The sequence below is a fragment of the Motacilla alba genome, chromosome 7 (assembly GCF_015832195.1).
Source record: "Motacilla alba alba isolate MOTALB_02 chromosome 7, Motacilla_alba_V1.0_pri, whole genome shotgun sequence".
Taxonomy (NCBI): Eukaryota; Metazoa; Chordata; class Aves; order Passeriformes; family Motacillidae; genus Motacilla; species Motacilla alba.
This window is the reverse complement of record NC_052022.1, coordinates 9,730,817-9,749,469: the sequence shown is the minus strand read 5'-3', so window position 1 is coordinate 9,749,469 and position 18,653 is coordinate 9,730,817. Positions and strand designations below refer to the sequence as shown.

At 45.0% G+C, this 18,653-nt stretch overlaps 1 protein-coding gene across 9 annotated transcripts in view; it reads left to right on the top strand.

Annotated features, from left to right (window-relative positions):
- KALRN (kalirin RhoGEF kinase) overlaps positions 1 to 18,505 on the top strand; it is a 470,788-nt gene extending 452,283 nt beyond the window's left edge. For 5 of the 9 annotated variants that reach the window (XM_038143643.1, XM_038143641.1, XM_038143648.1 and 2 more), the window contains 9 exons: positions 1,421 to 1,448; positions 1,901 to 2,072; positions 4,219 to 4,340; positions 5,438 to 5,569; positions 7,308 to 7,472; positions 8,337 to 8,415; positions 9,534 to 9,734; positions 10,619 to 10,757; positions 12,922 to 18,505. In XM_038143643.1, coding sequence (XP_037999571.1) covers positions 1,421 to 1,448; positions 1,901 to 2,072; positions 4,219 to 4,340; positions 5,438 to 5,569; positions 7,308 to 7,472; positions 8,337 to 8,415; positions 9,534 to 9,734; positions 10,619 to 10,757; positions 12,922 to 13,467 — 1,584 coding nt within the window. In that variant the 3' untranslated portion in view covers positions 13,468 to 18,505. The remainder of the gene's footprint in view (positions 1 to 1,420; positions 1,449 to 1,900; positions 2,073 to 4,218; positions 4,341 to 5,437; positions 5,570 to 7,307; positions 7,473 to 8,336; positions 8,416 to 9,533; positions 9,735 to 10,618; positions 10,758 to 12,921) is intronic. The other 4 variants (XM_038143644.1, XM_038143645.1, XM_038143649.1 and 1 more) reach the window with 1 other exon arrangement.
- The last annotated feature ends 148 nt before the right edge of the window (positions 18,506 to 18,653 follow it).

The window sequence follows — 18,653 nt, the reverse complement described above, 5'->3', positions numbered from 1 at the left end:
CCTTCCTGTCTGCAGGGTCCAGGGGCTGCGTGTGAGTCCTGGAGCTGCTCCCCACGCCCCTGGGCTGGCAGGTCCATGTGCTGGTGGCAGTGCCCAGCTGCACCCTTCAGAGGGACTTCGTGCTTTCCAAGTTATGCCTGGTTCACTTGGGCTTTCTGGTGGTGGTAGGGGAAAGCAGACCCTGAGGTCTCAGTGCTGGTACCAGAGCTTTGCCTGGGGCTGCAAAGAAAGGCTGTGAAACCAAAATGAACCTGAATGTGCCCAAATACCTCCTTAAGCAGCACCCTGAGCCATCGACCTTGGAAAACTATTTATAGAGCTAAAATGTAAATAGAAATCTTGAAGATGTATCTACTTTATTTTGAAGGGTTATTGCTTCTGTTTTGTGGCCTGGTTTCTGAGCCTCTGCAAAAACCTCCTATCAGCTTTGGCAGGCCATGAATTAGGTCACTGCTTCATTGGCATCTTCCAAAATAGCTCTGAAATAAATAGCAACAGAAATATTTAAGGCAAGATAAACCACATTGGTGTTTATGGTTGAACATGAAATGGCTTGAACATGAAATTATTAGATTGAATTTGAATAGCAAGGCCTTATGAGATTATTAAAACAGTTAATGAGGTTAAAAACCTCTATACTTTTGGACACCTCAATGTAGTTAGGATCGATTCTGTAAGAACTCAGTGGCACTATCTTTGCTTTTTCCACCTTTGCTTCCAGTTACACTGGCACATAGAGACCACAGAGTAACAGTAGCTTTTCAAGTCTTTGCTAACTTGGTCAATTAACTAATTTGATAAAATAACTCCTGGTTGTCCAAACCTAGTTTCAAGCTGGAAAGTTTCCAGCAGTCCAATGAAATGAGTGTATTTTCACTCATGTTAATAGACAAGAATTGTTGCAGGACTGATGCTTGACAGTGGGCAAAATGAAGTATTTATGGTCTAGTGCTTTACCTTTGTTCTCCTGAAGCTCAGCACAAGTTAAAAGACATTTTCTCAGACCTGGTTAGTGGCCAGAGTGCTGGTGACATGCCCCAGGTGTGTGGTGACTGTGGGTGCTGTGTGACACAGGTCTGGGGCCAGGCACAGGGGGTGCACAAACCACCTCTGGGAAGAGTTAATGGCTTCATCATTATCACACAGGCAGAGAGGAAGCATGTCCACCCTCCTCAGCCTTGGTGCTGGGCTGGTTACCTTTGATGCTTTTTCAGGGTTCAAGAAGCCATGGCTTTCATTTACTTTCCCATGTGTGTTACCACTAGAGCTTGCTGCACCTGCTGGTTGTTAGAAGGTGCCACTTGTTAGCACTGCAGCACTTCTGCAGTTCTGGTCAGAGTCACCATGGTCCCTTGTGAAAACAGATGCCTCTTTGTCACTGTCTAGGAAATAAATGCTTGTATCTCTTTGTATTTTTCAGATAATCAACCCCAATTTCATCCAAGAAGGTGAGTTAAGGACAGCTGTGCTGCAGTTGTGATTTACTCTGGTGCCACAGCATGCTCTGCACCTACCAGTATTTGCAGCAAAGGCAGCTCTCTGCTGCTCAATCCCCAGGCAAAGCAGGCTTCCTGCTGGCTGCTGGGCTCAGACAGCCCGGGGCCACAGGCCAGCCTGAACCCCAAAAACCTGCCCTCTCAAAATCTCATCCACCTGCCAGAGCACAGGGCTGGGGGATGGACGCTCCCCTCTACCTCCTTTCCTGAGCTGTAGACAGCTGGCTTTGACTGGAGGGCAGTTTCAAGGACCCAATCCCAGGACTCCCAGCTGCTTGGGACCCAGATCCCATAGTTCATCCTGTAATGTATTCTCTAGCCTTGTATGACTCTAGACATCCTCACCTGAAGATAAAAAGAGGTGTTATGTGTGTGTCCCTATGTTTGTTTGGTTTTGTTTACAGTGGCTCCAGAGTTTCTTGTGCCATTAGTGGACATCACCTGCCTGCTTGGGGACACAGTGATGCTGCAGTGCAAAGTCTGTGGGCGACCCAAACCAACTATAACCTGGAAAGGACCAGACCAAAACATTCTTGACAATGACAACAGCACGGCCACTTACACCGTGTCATCCTGGTAAGCTCCTGCCCGTGGATCCCAGCACAGCTGGTCCTGATGGTTGTGTTACCCTCAAATATGGCACCAGCCTGCCTACAAGACTCATTCCGATGCAGTTAATTAAGTGTGGCATGGCATGGCATGTCAGCACATCAGCGTGGCAAAGACTGGCTGGTAAGGGTCAGGCTTTAGGGCTGGGGTAGCTGTGTTTGTTTCCCAAGCTGATGTAGGGTGTATCCACAAAGTGCTGCTGGCAGACATGGGCTTGCTCCCATTGACTTCCTGAGCCAGCTGCAAGCCAGAAGCCAGAATGTTTACAACCCATTAATTTGGCTAGCATGGCCTCTGCTGGGGCTTCTCTGCTTGAGTTTGATGCCTTGATTGCCTGTGGGAGTCAAGCAGAGCAAGCCCTCACCAGCTTGCAATACCCCTATCACTGGGCATTTTCTCATCTTATTGGCAGTGCTGGGGTTGCAGTTTTCCTGAGCCTTTCTTCAGCTGTTCCTAAAAAAGCCCAGATGTGCTCTGGGAAGGCTACATCTGGCTTGGACAGAAAGATGCTTGTCATAATGTTCCTGGCTTGGCTAGCAGAGAGGAAAACTATCTTTACAACAAGCACCGGGAAGATTCAGACAGATCTGGAGTTGAATTCAGGTCAGGTAACAGCCTGCTGCTGGATGCTCATCTGCCGCTTATATAAGAAATTTGGGCCAAACTGCAGTGGAAATCTCCAGGAGGCAATCTTTCATTTCAACTTTTCAGAACTTCTGGCGCACGCTGAAATGAATCCAGGGAGTATAAAGTCACTGAAAGTGAAAAAAGAACAGTAAGAGAGAAGGGATTTTACATGTTCAAAAAAAAAAAAAAAAAAAAAAAAACCCTTACATGTGATCAAGAGCTTTCTTCAGAGACCATTGGCTTGTGCAGCTGCCCCAGAGCATCCAAAATTGTCTTCAGCTATTGCTCAGTAGGTCTCCTAGTGCCTTATCTTAAGCCTCTGTCGGGGCTTGGGATGGGGGGATATTTCCATACAGGGTTCTGGTTTTCATCACAGTCCTCTTCCTGTTGGCTCCCTGTGCATGATCAGCACTTGTATTGTCCTGTTATCAGATAATCTTTCCAGTGAAGACACTGCCTGCCAAGCAGAGGCCCAGTGGATCAGTGGCTCTTACAAATCTTGCTGGCACAAGTGTGTGGACTTCAGGGAGAGGGGATATTTCTGTGCTGTTTTAAACCAGCACAGTCAGACCAGCAGAAACTGCAGAGTCCAGACAGTTATCCCAGCAACCATATCCTTCTGCAGTACCCAACAGATTAAGCATTCAAGAACTAGCCTAGTTTTGCCATCAAGGGAACTTATTGTTGGCTCTAAGCTGGGTCTCCGGTACAGCTAAAACAGTTACACAAGCAAAATCCTTTAATTCAGGCCAGCTCCCTCAAATTGCATATTGGAGACTCAAGTGTGCAAACAGCAGTGACTGTGAACAGACCTGCTATAAATTCATGAGACTGCACAGAGCTGTTTATTTTCTCAGATTGGCTGAAAGACTGAGTGTGTCTCATGAACTCAGTGCTGTGCTCTTTATCCCTGGCTGCTATGAGATGTCCTGTCTTCCAACTGGGGCCCTGGCATCAGATCAATGGCACATGCTCCAGGGGTCTGAAGTTCCCTGGAAATGTCACCCTGTGCTCTGTGACTGCTTCCTGCATCCGTGGGAAGTTCAGTTTGTCTGGTGTGTGTTGGACTTCACTGCAGAGGCACAGAAGCTTACCATCTCCCATGACAGGAAAGACCTTCATGGGTACATCTTTCCAGACATACCAAGTCTAAGCATCCAGCTCTGGACAGGCACAGGCAGTGTTTATCTCCTGCACTACTTGCTGCTTGAGTGGTCCTTCACATCTCTTCCTAGACCACAACAGACATGAGGATTTGCCTGGCAGACAATTTGGACCAAAGGTTTGCTCAAAGGTTTCATTAACAGCCAGACACTGACATATGAAGGGGTTGTACTTGGGCATCAAATTGCTGGAGGGATGTTCCTTCAAATGAGTTAACAGGACCTGTGTGCACATCTGTTTGCAATGAGGCAGGACAGGAACTATATAAAAACCATTAGCAAGTGAAGCAATGTTTTGTAACTTTGGCTTCCTGCATCCACAGTGACTCAGGAGAGCTCACCTTGAAGATCTGCAACCTGATGCCTCAGGACAGTGGCATCTACACCTGTGTGGCAACCAATGAACACGGAACCGCATCGACCTCTGCAACTATCAAAGTCCAAGGTAGCACATCTGACCTTAACACATGGGATTTTTGCTGTGTGTGGTCCCTTGGGGGCTGGCAGCACACAGGAACAGCCCATGCAGAGGCAGCCAGATGTGGAGCTGTGCCAGGTGAACTGAGATGTTAAAGTTGTACCGCCATTCCTCAGCCACAACTCCCACTGATGGCTGAAGGCTTTGCATACTCCTTGTGCTTGATTAAGTCATCTGACCATAAACACCACATTTGGGAAATGAAAATGCACTGGCACAGGTTCAGCTCCTGCATCCTGCTCCTAGTGCTGCTTCCCAGGAGCTCAGTAAGGTCAGCCAGGGGAAGCTCAGCTCCCTCAGGCAGCTGAGTCCCTGGGGGAATGATGCCCCAACTGACTGCAGGAAGCTCTGGGCTTCAGAATCTGCCTGGAGGGGGAGGAACTGGGATCCAGAGACAGTGATGTTCTGCCTCCCCTTCTCTTTAGGGGACAAAGGAGGTGAGAGTAGGATTTAGCCAGGGTAAAACTGTTCTTCAGGGATTCAACTTGGAGACGTGTCTTCAAGCCTGAATTCTCAGCACTGTAATTAGTGACCCATCTAATTGGAATGAATATGAAATGATGAGTTGATGCTCATTGCCTCCAGCTCTGAGAAGGGATTTGTTAGCACTAGAGATGAGGTGCCAGCTGTGTTGAAGGGGATGGTCCAGAGATGAATGTCTAACTGGAGAGTTACAGATGCAGCAATGTCACGAGCATTTAAAAGTTAATTTATTTGGTCCCACAAACGACCCTGGAGATACAATTTCCCCAATTTATCCAAGCAAGCCAGTGGCTGCACTAACTACTGTTGTGCTGAAGGGAGCCCTAAGCAAAGCACAGAAGGATTACTGGTCGTTTGTCAATCTGCTACCAAGCACACAAAGCACCCCACACACAGAAGAATTCTGAATGCCTTGTTTGTGTCATCTGTGGGCATTCAATGGCAGCTGACTTAGTCAAGCCCCTCTACAAGGTGCAGCTGTCCTGTAGTGACCTGGTGTACCTGATACACGTGATCTTCACAATAATGCATTAGCACGTACTGATGTGATGCTGGATTTGGTATTGTTTCCTCTTCCCAAGGTGTGCCAGCTGCCCCAAATCGCCCCATTGCTCAGGAGAGAAGCTGCACCTCTGTGATCCTGCGCTGGCTACCCCCAACCAGTACAGGCAATTGCACCATTTCAGGCTACACAGTGGAGTACAGAGAAGAAGGTGAGTGGTGTGAGCTGGGCTTGTTGGCTGTGAGTGTGAGAACAAGGTAAGTTTCCTTTATGACACAACAGGTCCCAAAAGCATTCTTGTCACCACTGGTGTGCCACTTATTGTAGCTTACAGATCTCAAAACTCTAAGGCAGAAAGAAGCCCTTCTATCATCCAGTCCAGCCTCTCATATATTACAGACCTTTCTTTTTCTTTTGGTCACTCACAACAAGTAAAGTGTGCTAAGCTAAAACTTATCCATCACTAAGGCATCTTTTTATCATTTGCATTTTGCTACGGTCCTTTCTGGTGGGTGCTTCCCAGAAATGCAAAACCAAATCAACCTCATTATTTTTTTGATCTGGATAAAGTTGCAGATCCCTGCATAATTTTCAAGCTCAGCTCTGAAATCCGTTTTTTCTTCAATCCAAACCATCCATTTCCCCTGAAGAATTACCTAGATATTAAATGCACTGTTTTCCCAATATGCACAGGCATATGCTCTTGAAAAGGGCATTTGAAATGATTCACATCCCTTTTTGCATTCTTTCTGCCAAGGTGTGAGGGTCCCTGGGCAGTAAACATTGCCTTAGGCATAATGGCCTCTGTTTTTCCCCCTTCATCCTTCAAAAAATCCTACCCCATTTTAGTAGGCATGCAAACCTAATCACTCCATCATATTAATGACTTCTCCTAGTGAATATTTTATCTTGACCCTCACTGTGCCATCAGTGATTGGCATTTTTGTAAAAGAATAAAAGCTCCTTTATTAAGAACAACCACAAAAAAAAAAAAAAAAAAAAAAAAAAAAAAAAAAAAAAAAAAAAAAAACCAACCCAGCAGTGTTTTCAGTATTCCTCCCACTTCAAAGGTAAAACTGACTCTTGTAAAACTAACCTTGACCTTGTGAAACCTGGAAATCAGAATCTGTCCACAGGACACACAAAATAATTGGCTCATGTTAAATAACATGGGGTAAAATGCCCTGAACTTACTAAAATAAGATAAAATTTTATCTATTCTTGAAGAAATCTCTATCTATGACAGGGCTCTGTGTTCCAGGGATCCTTTTCTGTTCACTGATCCTGTACAGATCAGTAAGTACTGGTCCTTTGGTTGCCACAGGTTAGGCAGTGGCTGGGTTTGACAGGAGCAGAAACACATGACAGTCACACATTTCTTTGCTGCAGTTCTGCTCACCTGCAGGCTGCCCGTGTTATGCATCAGAAAGCTGGTTCTCCTCCTGCAGCTGCAGCTTTCACTGTAGCCACCACATCTTCATCTGCAAAAGCATTTGGATTGGTCTCAGCTTCATCTCCCTTGCCTGTGGTTTTGGGGTTTTTTTCAGTATTTCTGCTACTGTTTCTTTCATAACAGAGCTGTCATCAAACCAGCCTTCCCCTTCTGTCTTATCACACTGCCCTGAGACATCACTGGTAGCTCACAGCCACAGCTACACTGCCGGAGAGATCAGCTTGTCCCTGGGCTGAGCTTTTTCCATCATTATCCTGAGTCAACCGAGGGGAATTTCCTTCTTTTCTCATTTAGCCACCTGGGAAGGTGGCTGCAACACAAAATAGCTTCTTGTGATCCATTTCTGGTTTAACAGTCCGCTGTAACACTGCCTCTTAAAAACCCTGTAGATTTTACCCTCCCAGGGTACTGCCTAAGTTGGGCAGAGAAAGCCTCAGCCCTGAGCTCACACAGTGAGTGCTTCCCTCAGCTCCCCTTCTCTCCCTCTGTCCAACAGGCTCGCAGGTCTGGCAGCAGTCAGTAGCCTCAACTTTGGACACGTACCTCGTCATTGAGGACCTGTCCCCAGGCTGCCAGTACCAGTTCCGAGTGAGTGCCAGCAACCCCTGGGGGATCAGCTTGCCCAGCGACCCGTCCGAGTTCGTGAGGCTCCCGGAGTACGGTGAGTGCGCTGCAGGGAGGGGCTGATGCACACAGGAATCCACCCGTGCTCTGTGTCGTCTGTTTTGATGGGTCCTGATAAAAGCAGGGATCCTGGACCAACTAGGGATGTAAGAAAAAGCCTGGGAGATGCTTGGAGCTAGCTGCTGGCCCCAGAAAGGATTTTCGTGTCTTCACTTCCATCCAGGCTCAGAGCCTGCCTCTGCCACAGAGGCTATTGCAGATTCTGAGCAGGTCCCTGCTTTCCATCCCAAAACTATTTCTTGTCTTTATCTGTGCCCAGTGGTCTCCATGTCCTGGCTGGTGTCTGTCCTGCCTTTCCAGCAATGTTAGCAACAGCTGCAGCTTCTGCTGAGCAGCCCAGCTGGGGGCTGCAATTCCACTCGCTAAATATCCTCCCTTGAGCCATGCAGCTGGAATGGGAATGCTGTGATGGAGGCAATTCCCAAGCACTGAGTGCTGCAGGAATTTGGGGCACAGCTCACTCTCAAGTGCTGTGAGCTGAGCCCACTTTTCCCCATGTTTCAGCCCTGGTGTGCAGCTAGGTCTGTGACTGGCTTGGACAGCTGGTGCTGGATGGAGCAAGAGCTCACACAGCATAGCTCTACCCCCTGTCTCTGTGGCCCTTTTCAGCCCAAAACTGCGAGGACAGTTTTGTGTCCCCCTTATCTGTACCTTCTCCTGGGGAGCTCTGGCATTTAGTGGTCCAACTCACTGGAGCCGTGCCTGAGCAGTATGAAGCTGGACTCCTAGTGGTAATGTTTCCTGTCATAATATAAAGTCTCACACAATTTTCAAATATGCTGTTTATAGTCCACAGCAAACTGTCTTTATACCTTCTTGAATGTTCTTTGTTCTCTCAAAGACTCTGCTGCTGATGGTGCCACTATTTCATGGAAGGAAAACTTTGACCTTGCCTATGCAGAGCTGCATGAGATTGGGAGGTAATATTAACCCTGCTTATCACTGCAATAAAACACTCAAACAATGGCTTGAAGCTTTTTCTTTCGTGAGGAGCTTAGGTTACTTTTGTAGTTAGCTTGAAAACTGCTGCTCCTTTCAAAGAGCATTGCATATCAGATACTGATGAAAATACTGACTAAATTCTGTTTTTCAAGATAAGTTCTGATTTGAGAATTGCAGCTTGGCAAACTGGTGAGCAATTAGGCAGCCAAATCTCTGGCAGTGGGTATCTTCTCTGTCATCTCTGATTTGAGGTCCTGTTTTGAAGTCATGATGATTTACTGGTTCTGGATAAAGACTGAGTTTGCCATGTGACTGACTTATCTTTGCTGATTGGGAGGGTGACTTCAACAGAGCCTAAACAGGAGCTGCACATGTTGTTAGCCCTTCATGCCCTCCACAGATAACAGATAAGGGGCATGCAAATAATTCAGGTTAATGCAATTATTTCTTCAGCTTGTATGTCAGAGACAATTCTGGGGCTGAAAGGACAGGAGTCCCTCTGGTTCTGTAGAAAACTGGGATGTATTACTAAGAGTTCAAGTTCAGCACATGGTTTCATTGGGGAGTTTTACTTTCAGGAATGGTACTGTGGTCTGTTGGAGTTTCCTACATGCTTTCCTGATAGCTTTTTTCTTAATTTCTTACTGTGTGTCTGAAAAAATGAGGCAAAATGGTAGGTCAGTGATTATTTAACATGGGTTTTCTTTTAGTTGTTTGAGAAGGTTTGGTGTATTTAATAAAGCAGCTGGAGAAGGGAGACCCACAGCTAAAATAAAAGGAGATAGAACCTGTAAAAGTGGCAGCAAATTGAACCCAGGGGAAGTTGTTAGAGGATATCAGTATGGCTGCACAAAGCAAAGTGACAGCGTTTGCTCTGTGTTTGCTAATCCCCAAAGAATCTCTACACCCAGGGTAAGAGATGGAGGGCCTTTGCTGGAAAAGGTTAAGAACAACTTGTTAAATCTGATGCCTTCTGAAATATTAATGTGATGAATCAAAAAAAACCACTTCGAAAATCACTCTGTTATTGTGCTAAAAACTAGGCATGATTTATTCATGAAGCCACCTCATTATTTTGTTTTCTTTATAATTTCAGGGGTCGATTCTCCATAGTAAAGAAATGTGTCCACAAAGCCACCCGGAAAGATGTTGCTGTGAAATTCATTAATAAAAAAATGAAAAAGAAAGAGCAGGCAGCACATGAAGCAGCTTTGTTACAACACTTACAGCATCCTCAGTACATCACTATCCACGATACCTACGAGTCTCCTACTTCTTACATCTTAGTTTTGGAACTGTAAGTAGATGGAGCTTGGATTTAAGTGTCTGGGTAGGAATCACAGCCCTGCTAAAGCCAAGCATAAAGATGACATTGAGTTCAGGAGGACAAAGATTTTATGCATGGAGATGTCAAATGAAATAGCCATTTTCTGCAGAGTTTCCACTGCCTTTTCTCTACAGACAGTAAGATTAAGAGGGACAAATAAAACTGCTGTCTACTGGGGTAAAGCTTGGGTAATTTGTGTCACTGAAAAGCATCAGACCTCGTTTTGTCCACTTTTTACATTTGAGTAAAAGTGTTTTAGCTAGATCAAAGCCTTCATCATTCTAATGCTTTTTAGTGAAAAGACCTGTGTAGCAACCATGCTTACCCCATAAGAAGAAACAGCAACCAAACTGCAAAATGCTTTATTATGGTATATCCAACAAAGTGTATTTGGGCTATTTCATTGTTTGTTTGTACAGATAAATAAAGTAGGTGGAAAACTTTTATTTGGTTCATTTTCCCACAGAAAATATTACCAGCTGAAAATGTCAATGATTTTTTGTCTGCATTATTTAACCAGCTGTTTAAATAAATAAATGAATCCAAATAATTAGGAAGTTCTGTTGCCAAAGGGATTGTCTCTGTCTATTGAATCTATCCTTAAGCAAATGAGTTTACTTTAAGACTGTTGCTAAATTTGTCAAGGACCAGAGATACCAACTGAGGATTAATCATTCTACCACTTCCATGGCCTGCAGTATCTTGAAATATCATTAAATACTCATCAGATCTTGCATTTTATTTTCCTCCCTTTTTTAGGTCAAAAAATTTCTGTTGCAATTTTCTTTTCAGATATTAAGTGTTCCTAGAGATGCCATGTGATGTTTCATGCACAGGGTTTGGTTTGTTTGTAGGATGGATGACGGTCGTCTCTTAGATTATCTGATGAACCACGATGAACTTATGGAGGAAAAGGTGGCATTCTACATAAGAGACACAATGGAAGCCTTGCAGTACCTCCACAACTGCAGAGTGGCTCACTTGGACATAAAGGTAGGAACAAATGAGAATGATGCTGTTACTCTGTGCCCTGGAACAGAGAGTTCCCAGCTGTACAGACAGGGAGGAGGTGCAGCCCGTACCCCACGGAGATGATCACTAAATGGACAAGCTGTTGATCAGAGAAAGGAGTTACTGACCTGCAGCACCAGGTCTCTGCCTTGGGACAAGAAATGCACCTTTTCCCTTGATTCTCTGGTTTGTTCCCAAGGGCTTTCTGGATTTAATGATGGGGAAGGAGGATGTCAGAGAGACAAGAGTGAGATGCCACTAGCACCTGTCTGAAGGGAAACTATGAATAATTCTATGGAGTTTGGTTTGGGCTCACACTGTACCAACTCAGCCACCAACCTTCCAGAGCAGAGCTGGCTTGTGCCAGACTGGCAGGGACAAAGGAGAAGGAAAGCAGGACACTACATTGTGCTGGACAGCCTGAGAGGGGAACTAGGTGGGAAATACACCCCGGGAAGGGTTCAGAGGAAGAACAAAGGACAAGTTGCACTGTGGAGAAGAAATTGGGGTATTCTCCTACGTCACACTCAGACTAGTACAGCTTGTACCTGCTTTTGTAGCACACATGGCAGGAGGCACTGTACTTTCCTGGATTTGGCATTGTACTCCTGTCCTCCCCAGCATCCCCATTATCTTGGATGACAGAGAATTAGCCACTGAAGTTGTGATCAAATGTTTCAAGTTTTGTGATCTGCAACATTGATTCTGGTTGCCAGGGATAGCACATAATCTATAACACTTTGTAGACTTAAATGACAATTAAAAATGGGGAATGAGGGATGAATTTTACTTTCTTATATAGTGGACAATCCAGCTTCAAGGAGATTTATTCTCATCTCTCCAAGCCCCAGACATGTCAGATGAAGTGACACTTTCATTCTTCTGCTGTCTCTACCCCTACAAAAAAATTCCATTTGTATAGGACCTTATATGAGAATTAGACACAAAAGGCTAAATCATCTTGGTTTCTGTCTATGCAATTGTTTGTATTTTTTCACTCTATTTATATTACCTGTCAAAAAGTAGGTATTACTGAGGTAAGAAACTGCAACGAATTCTCTGTTTGATCATAAACAAAGAAACAAGGTGGAAAGCTAATTTTCTGTGACCTCTCTGCAGTTCCCCTGAATGAGGGATGCTAAATAAAGCACCTTCTGTTGCTAAGTGGGAAGCAGGAGATGCACTGGCAGTGACAGCAGACCTGTCCGTGGACTGTGTTGTCCCAGGATCCTGCTCAAGGATGTGTTGATTTTGTCAATAGAGACTGCACAAAAGAAGAGCAAGTGGAGAGACTGGAACAGTCATGTAGTTAACTTTGCTTTATATATATATATATATATATATATGCCATGAAGCAGCAGTAAAATATGCATGAGGATAAGGGAGAGAAAAAAAGTATCTAGAAGGGTACAAGAAGTAAATTCAGAAATCGTCTCAGAGCCAACAAAGGAAGGATAATCCATGTTAAGTCCCCACAACAGTGTGTCTAGGCAATGCTCAGTATCTCTCACTGAGAGAGAGACCTTAAATACTGAGAGCTGCTAAAACAGAGAGAAAACCAATTAGGATTAAACATGATTTTACTCTGTCTTGGAAAGCATGACTGTGTCCTGATGTGTCTAGGGGAACACTGGCAGCTCCATGGCAACAGTAATGGCACACACCAGTCCCTCCTAGGGTAGTGGGTGCAAAATTGAACATTTATGTTCAATAAGTTCCTTCATGGGGAGCATTTCTGCTGCAAATCATGCATGCACACTAACTTAGCCAGCTGTCATCTGAACAAATGGAATCTAAATAAACTGATCAGATATATATGTCTTATTAAAATTTAAAAATCCGTCAGTGCTCTTAATCTGTAGAGATTAGTTTGGGAAAATAAACTGTAAGTATCTGGGACAAAGTGCAAAATCCCAGCATGTAGCCCCAGTGCAAAGGAGGATCTTGTCATAGCCACTGAAGCGCTGATCTGAATTTAGAGCAAACAGCAGCTGAGCTGGTTCCTTATCATTCACTCTCCTGATCTCTCCCTTGCACATGTGACTAAATGCAAGTTTTGATTAGCTGTTAAGCCTACATGAATCCTACACATTTTATTTGCCAAAATATAGTTACGATTAAGTTTATTTCATTGTCTTTTCAACAGCCAGAGAATCTGCTCATTGATTTGAGAATTCCAGTGCCTCGTGTCAAGATCATTGATTTGGAAGATGCAGTCCAGATCACAGGTCATTACCATGTCCACCACCTCCTTGGAAACCCGGAGTTCGCAGCCCCTGAAGTTATCCAAGGTCTTCCAGTCTCCCTGAGCACGGATATCTGGAGCATTGGGGTCCTCACCTACGTCATGTTAAGTGGTGTCTCTCCGTTCCTGGATGAAAGCAAAGAGGAGACTTGCATCAATGTGTGTAGAGTGGATTTCAGCTTCCCACACGAGTACTTCTCCGATGTGAGCCACGCCGCCAGGGATTTCATCAACGTTATCCTCCAGGAAGACTTCAGGAGAAGGCCAACAGCAGCCACTTGTTTACAGCATCCATGGCTGCAACCGCACAATGGCAGCTATTCCAAGATCCCACTGGATACCTCCCGCCTGGCGTCCTTCATCGAGCGCCGCAGGCACCAGTACGACGTGCACCCGGTCCCCAGCGTCAAGAGCTTCCTGTTGAGCAGGATGAACCCGGGCACGTAGTGCCTCCATCCATGGGATCCTCCGCTGCTGATCCTGAGCCGTGTGCCAGGAGCACCGCCGGGAGCACGCGGATCCGTCTGTACATATCCCGCATTCGGTGTTTGCGTTTCACAACTGCAGGGTGGGAATCACTGCAGACGTGGCACTGGGACCAAGGCAAAGGGAGTGACGGCAGCGGGGACACGCTCCCTCTCTCGGGGCACGTGAGGGACACATCCACTGCCAAAAAAGGACTGCAGGAAGCAAACACCAACTGGGAATGAGAGCCAAAATTGCTGTTGCCTTAATCTTTGTGAGGCAGCCTATAAGAAATCCTCTTGATCTTGCTGAACTGAATTCCAAATGTACAAAAGACTAGAAGTAGGATAGTGGGGGGGAGTGAGACCAGGCTGACCTTAGCACGTACTGCAGAACTGGACCGGTCAGTTTTTGCTGAAATCATTGCAAGCCTGCTCCAGGTTATCAGTCATACTTCTCATGCCCCATCTGCCCAGGTCTGCCGTGATTTCAGTGGGGACTTTGCCTGCATAGGACATGCAAGATCAGGCTCCAGTCACTGCTGGATCAGCTCCCATGGTGGCGTGGCTTAGGTACACTCGTGTTGCGTGGCAGTGCTCAGACCACAATCCTCCATTAAGCCCCTCCTTGGGCTTTCTGCTGTGTTAAGTCAACGTGCAGCACCTTTCAGAGCTACAACTAAGGCAATGAATTCACTGGAGCATGCAGCTGGTTCTGATTAAGCACAATGGGACTATGGTGGGTTTTTTAAAAGCATTTTATACACATTGTACATAAATCTTTTGCAAAACCTGTGCATTGAGAAAAGGCAGAGTCCAATTTTTGCAGTATCTGTAAACTAGATGACGATGGTGATGAAGACAATTTTTTCTATCACAGGTTTTCAGTATACATATATTGTATCATAGATATAAATATATATAAATATAAAGGATCCTGTTCCATTTCTAGCTTCAGAATTGCTTGGCCCAAAGTCCATCTAAGCCTTTCAGAGTGCAGTAGGAGTGGTGAGTTCATTCTTGTGCTTACAGCTTGAAAGTTGTTTTCAGTGTTTAAAGCATGTCATTTGTTTCATTTCAAAACTTGTAAATATCTCTCAGCCACCATTAGCACCTCATAACCAAAGCATTCATGAGGATATTTGTATGTCTAAAGCCTAATTTGTAATAAAAAATAATATTCACAATTAAAACATTTCTCTCTTGCAAGCCAAGTTGCAACATCATCATATTGATGTTACAGTGACGGAGCCAGCCTTAAGTATAACCAACATAGGGAGTCTGCACTGACAAGTCAGCAGTTTGTAGGTTGGCCAAATCTTCCTTTCCAGAAATGGGACTGGAAGGGGAAACCATCTGGGGCTTCCCCATCCTACTGCCACACCACAAAGCTCTACAGCCTTGTGGGATTACAATCAAAGAGATTTTTTTTCCCCTGGCATGGGGGGATTTTGTCTCGGTGCTGAGTACCATTTGTGTGTCTGTAATGGGAAATGGCCGTTGTTACCAAAGGTTTTCCTAAGGAAAAGGGCTTGATCTGACCACGTGTGCTCATACAGACTCTCCGGTAAGGGAGAGAGTCAAATCTCATTTACCATCTGAGTAACTGCACTGTGAGCCTGCAGGAGCAAGCACTGTCTCTGCCAGTGGGTGGTGGAGATACCCTGCAAGTACTGTTAAATTCTCAGGGCTCTGATAGCCCTTTTTTTAATCCACCTCCAAGCTCCCTTTCACAGCAGGGAGGAGACCTGGCCCTTCTCTTTGTGCTTGCTCTATCATTACACCAGAGTGGTTAGTATTTTGTTAGTGGGGAAGAGGCACAGCAAAAACCCTCAGTGCTCAACACTGAGTGTGTGCAACAAAGAACAGCCCTTGAGATGGGGAAGCCACGGGCAGAAGGGTGAGCCCAGGTGCCTCAGCAGAGTCAGAAGCAGTTCTGTGAGAGATCTAATACAGGGAGGGAGTGTGGGAAGGTTTGAAAGAGACAAGTGTTCACAGAAGGTTAAGCTTTTTGAAAATCACCTAGAACCTATCTCAGTTCCTCTCTAGAGCAGCAGCTGATTTTCTAAGCAATCCAGCAGCACCTCTTAGATAAATACCAGAACTGTCATCCTGAGCAAGAGTGCAAAGTATGCAATTTCTTAGCAATTGAATACAGACAGCAGTCAAGGGGGGGGTCTCTAATTACCACCAGCCTCAGATACTTTCTCACTGCAGGACTGTCTGTAATTCTTCCTATTTGTCAAAGCTGGCTCTTTGTGCTGTGATTGTACTGCCCTTAAAAAAAATGTTTGTGGAAGTGTGGTCTGTAAAACCCACAGTTTTTATGAGGCCCATGGGTACAGTTTGAACCACAGGCTTTCTGCTTGGCATTAATACAAACAAATTCTCATGTATCACATGAAATTTGGAGTTATTTAGCATTTCGTTTTCCTACATCCTGCATTCATACGTCAAACTGCAACAGCAGACCCTTTGAATGCACAGGGGGGAAAAGCTGGACTGTTTAAGGTAATATTTAAGCCTCTCATTGCTATCAAATAACAGAAAAGAAAATGCAAAAGGCTGAAAGAGAGACGATATATGATTAGGTATTGGTGCTCAAATTCAAAAAAGACTCCTTGTTGAGAGCTGGAGGTGCTGAATTCTGAAGATATTGACTGTTCTGGGGTTACTTTCTTTTGCTTTTTCCATATTCATGTTAGAACGCCTCTTCCTGGACACCATTTTTTTCACAGCCCATTCAGGAATACTTGAACCAGTTAAAACTTCCATAAAACATTTGTGATTACCAACTGTTCTTGCTTTTGCCTGAATATTACCAACTTGACATGCAATATTGCCATTTGATAAATGCACACCAAGTATCCTGACTTTGCTCTTTCAAAGTCTTTTTCAGCCATCCTGTGGTGCCTCTGCAGATACAACAGGTCCTGTAACTCTTTTGAAAATTATAACTCCATTGCAAAGAGATTACAGAAGCTGAGTAAGTAGGCCTGGAGTGCACCTGCTGAGTGAGAAGCATTCTCCAATGACTGGCTTTTTTGGTGCATGAACTATTGTCTGTAACAAACACAGTTTCTCAGTGAAGCTCCCCAGAGAATATCTGACCCCAAGGGGAAGATTTCCACCTGCAGCTGTGTACCACTCAGGGTGTTCCCAAGATGGCTTGAAAGTGTGGTGGTAGCTGCACCCTTTAGCTTCTCCAGCAGCTTCCAACCATCCAGGATGACCAACAGGAATACTGACAACAGTGCACCACAAGCTCTTTGTGGAGCAGCACTGTGCACACAGTCACTGCCTTCAGACATCTCCACAGTGCTCTTACCCTGCTCTGACATCAAAATGTGGCTCACAGTGTCCCCAGGTGCTGGGTGACAGGAGGGCAGCAGCAAAGGTGCTGGTGACACAGAGCCCAGAGGACACGGTGACATGGGGGGGCTCCTTATTTAAGATGGGTTCATTTAATGAATGTGCAATGAGAAGTTAACTCACCTCTCTCTCTGCTCCACTTGGAGCAGCCAGGCCAGGGCAGGAATTCTGCTGGCCAGTGTAAACTGTTAGTCCCTAAAAGGTGTTGCTGCCCTGGGGGAGGCCCCTCCTCCCCCCAGGCTGCCAAGCCCCCTGTGCAGGGTACTACTGGGGTGACACACAGCCAGCTCAGGGCCATAGACTTCAGTGTTTTAAAGCAATCCAGGCTTTAAAATTTATAATATGTCTCTCTCTTCTCAGTGATGCCAACAAGTTTCATTTAGTCTTACTGCCTTTTCTTTTTAAAAGACTACGGATAGGGTTTTTTCAGCAACATGTATCTTTTTACTTCTAAGTTAATGCTGAGACAAAGTCTGTGCCCTCAACTGCCCCTGGGGCTGTGGCTTCAGTGGAGTTCATTAGCATTTCTGACAATGCTATCAGGCCTGTGCTACAAATACTGTGCACAAAGGCTGAATGCAGAACCACACATTATAACCTGACTATATATAACCCTGTTTTAATGCCCTTGCCATGAGGGGACTGTGTCAAGTAACCTAGGATAATATAAACTTCAGAGATGGATGTAAGGTTTCTCTGTGGACATAAAGGTCTAGCAGAAAATTTACATGCACAGGGGCTCACCACCCCTGTTTGTTCTTGTTTCTTTCACAGCAGAGGTGGATTCTCCTCTAACACAGGGCTTGGGTGTATTTTTGAGCTCATTCACTCATGTCCCATCAGAAAATGGTGCTTTCCCAAGGAAACAAAATCAAATCCCATTTTACTAGGCTGACTGCACACTGCCATCAAGTGATGTATTCTCGTTCTGGGATCTGTATAGTGCTGAGTGTTTCCATAGCGTCAGGATACTGAATGTTTGCTGTAACTGTAGTCTTTATTATGGAGCTAGTGAAAAACCAACATTTCTCTACTCAAGCCATATTTCACCTTCATGTCCAACTTCTGATGCTGGTGCTTTTACTTCTCTTTCTACCAAACTGTTCAAACTGCTCTGCCACTGAGGTCAATTTGCTGGTAACTTTTGGAAAACAAACGCAATAGCAAGTGCAAAAAAAAAAAAATCAATCTCAGACTTAACTCATCGAGATAAGAGCAAACAGTTGGAACGTATTGATGCTTCTCAATCCTAGCAACAATCCACTGAAGGAGGAAAAAAGAAACAGTATTGCTAACAGCTCAGCATTTTCAAGGTGCAAAGTAATTCCACAGCCTTAATTATTTCAGTGTATTGCTGGTCTGCCTTAAATGTATCTTCAGTTTTATTGCAGATTTCATTTTGTATGCACACAATGTTGGTTTGTAAAGGCCGGTTTGTAAATATTTCCTTTGTATGTCTAATCACTCATGTGTACTGTTGTGAGGTGACTACTTGCTGTCCCACGTTGTTGTTACTATACTGCAGTATATACGATCATCTACAGATGTAGCTTCAACCTGTACATCTCCCGTCCTTGCATTCCCATAAATAGAGTATACTAACGACTCCGTTTCTGGGCTTTTTTGATTAAATAAAATTATTCAGAGAAGACCGGGTCAATCTTATTTCACACGTCATCTTTCCGAGGCCTTGGAGACTCGGGGCTGGCTGAGGGCTTTATTCAGCTCATGTTTTCCGGGGGGATGTTTCAGGGACCCAGCCCGCGGGACTGTCACCCTGGCTGCATCCACCCAGCG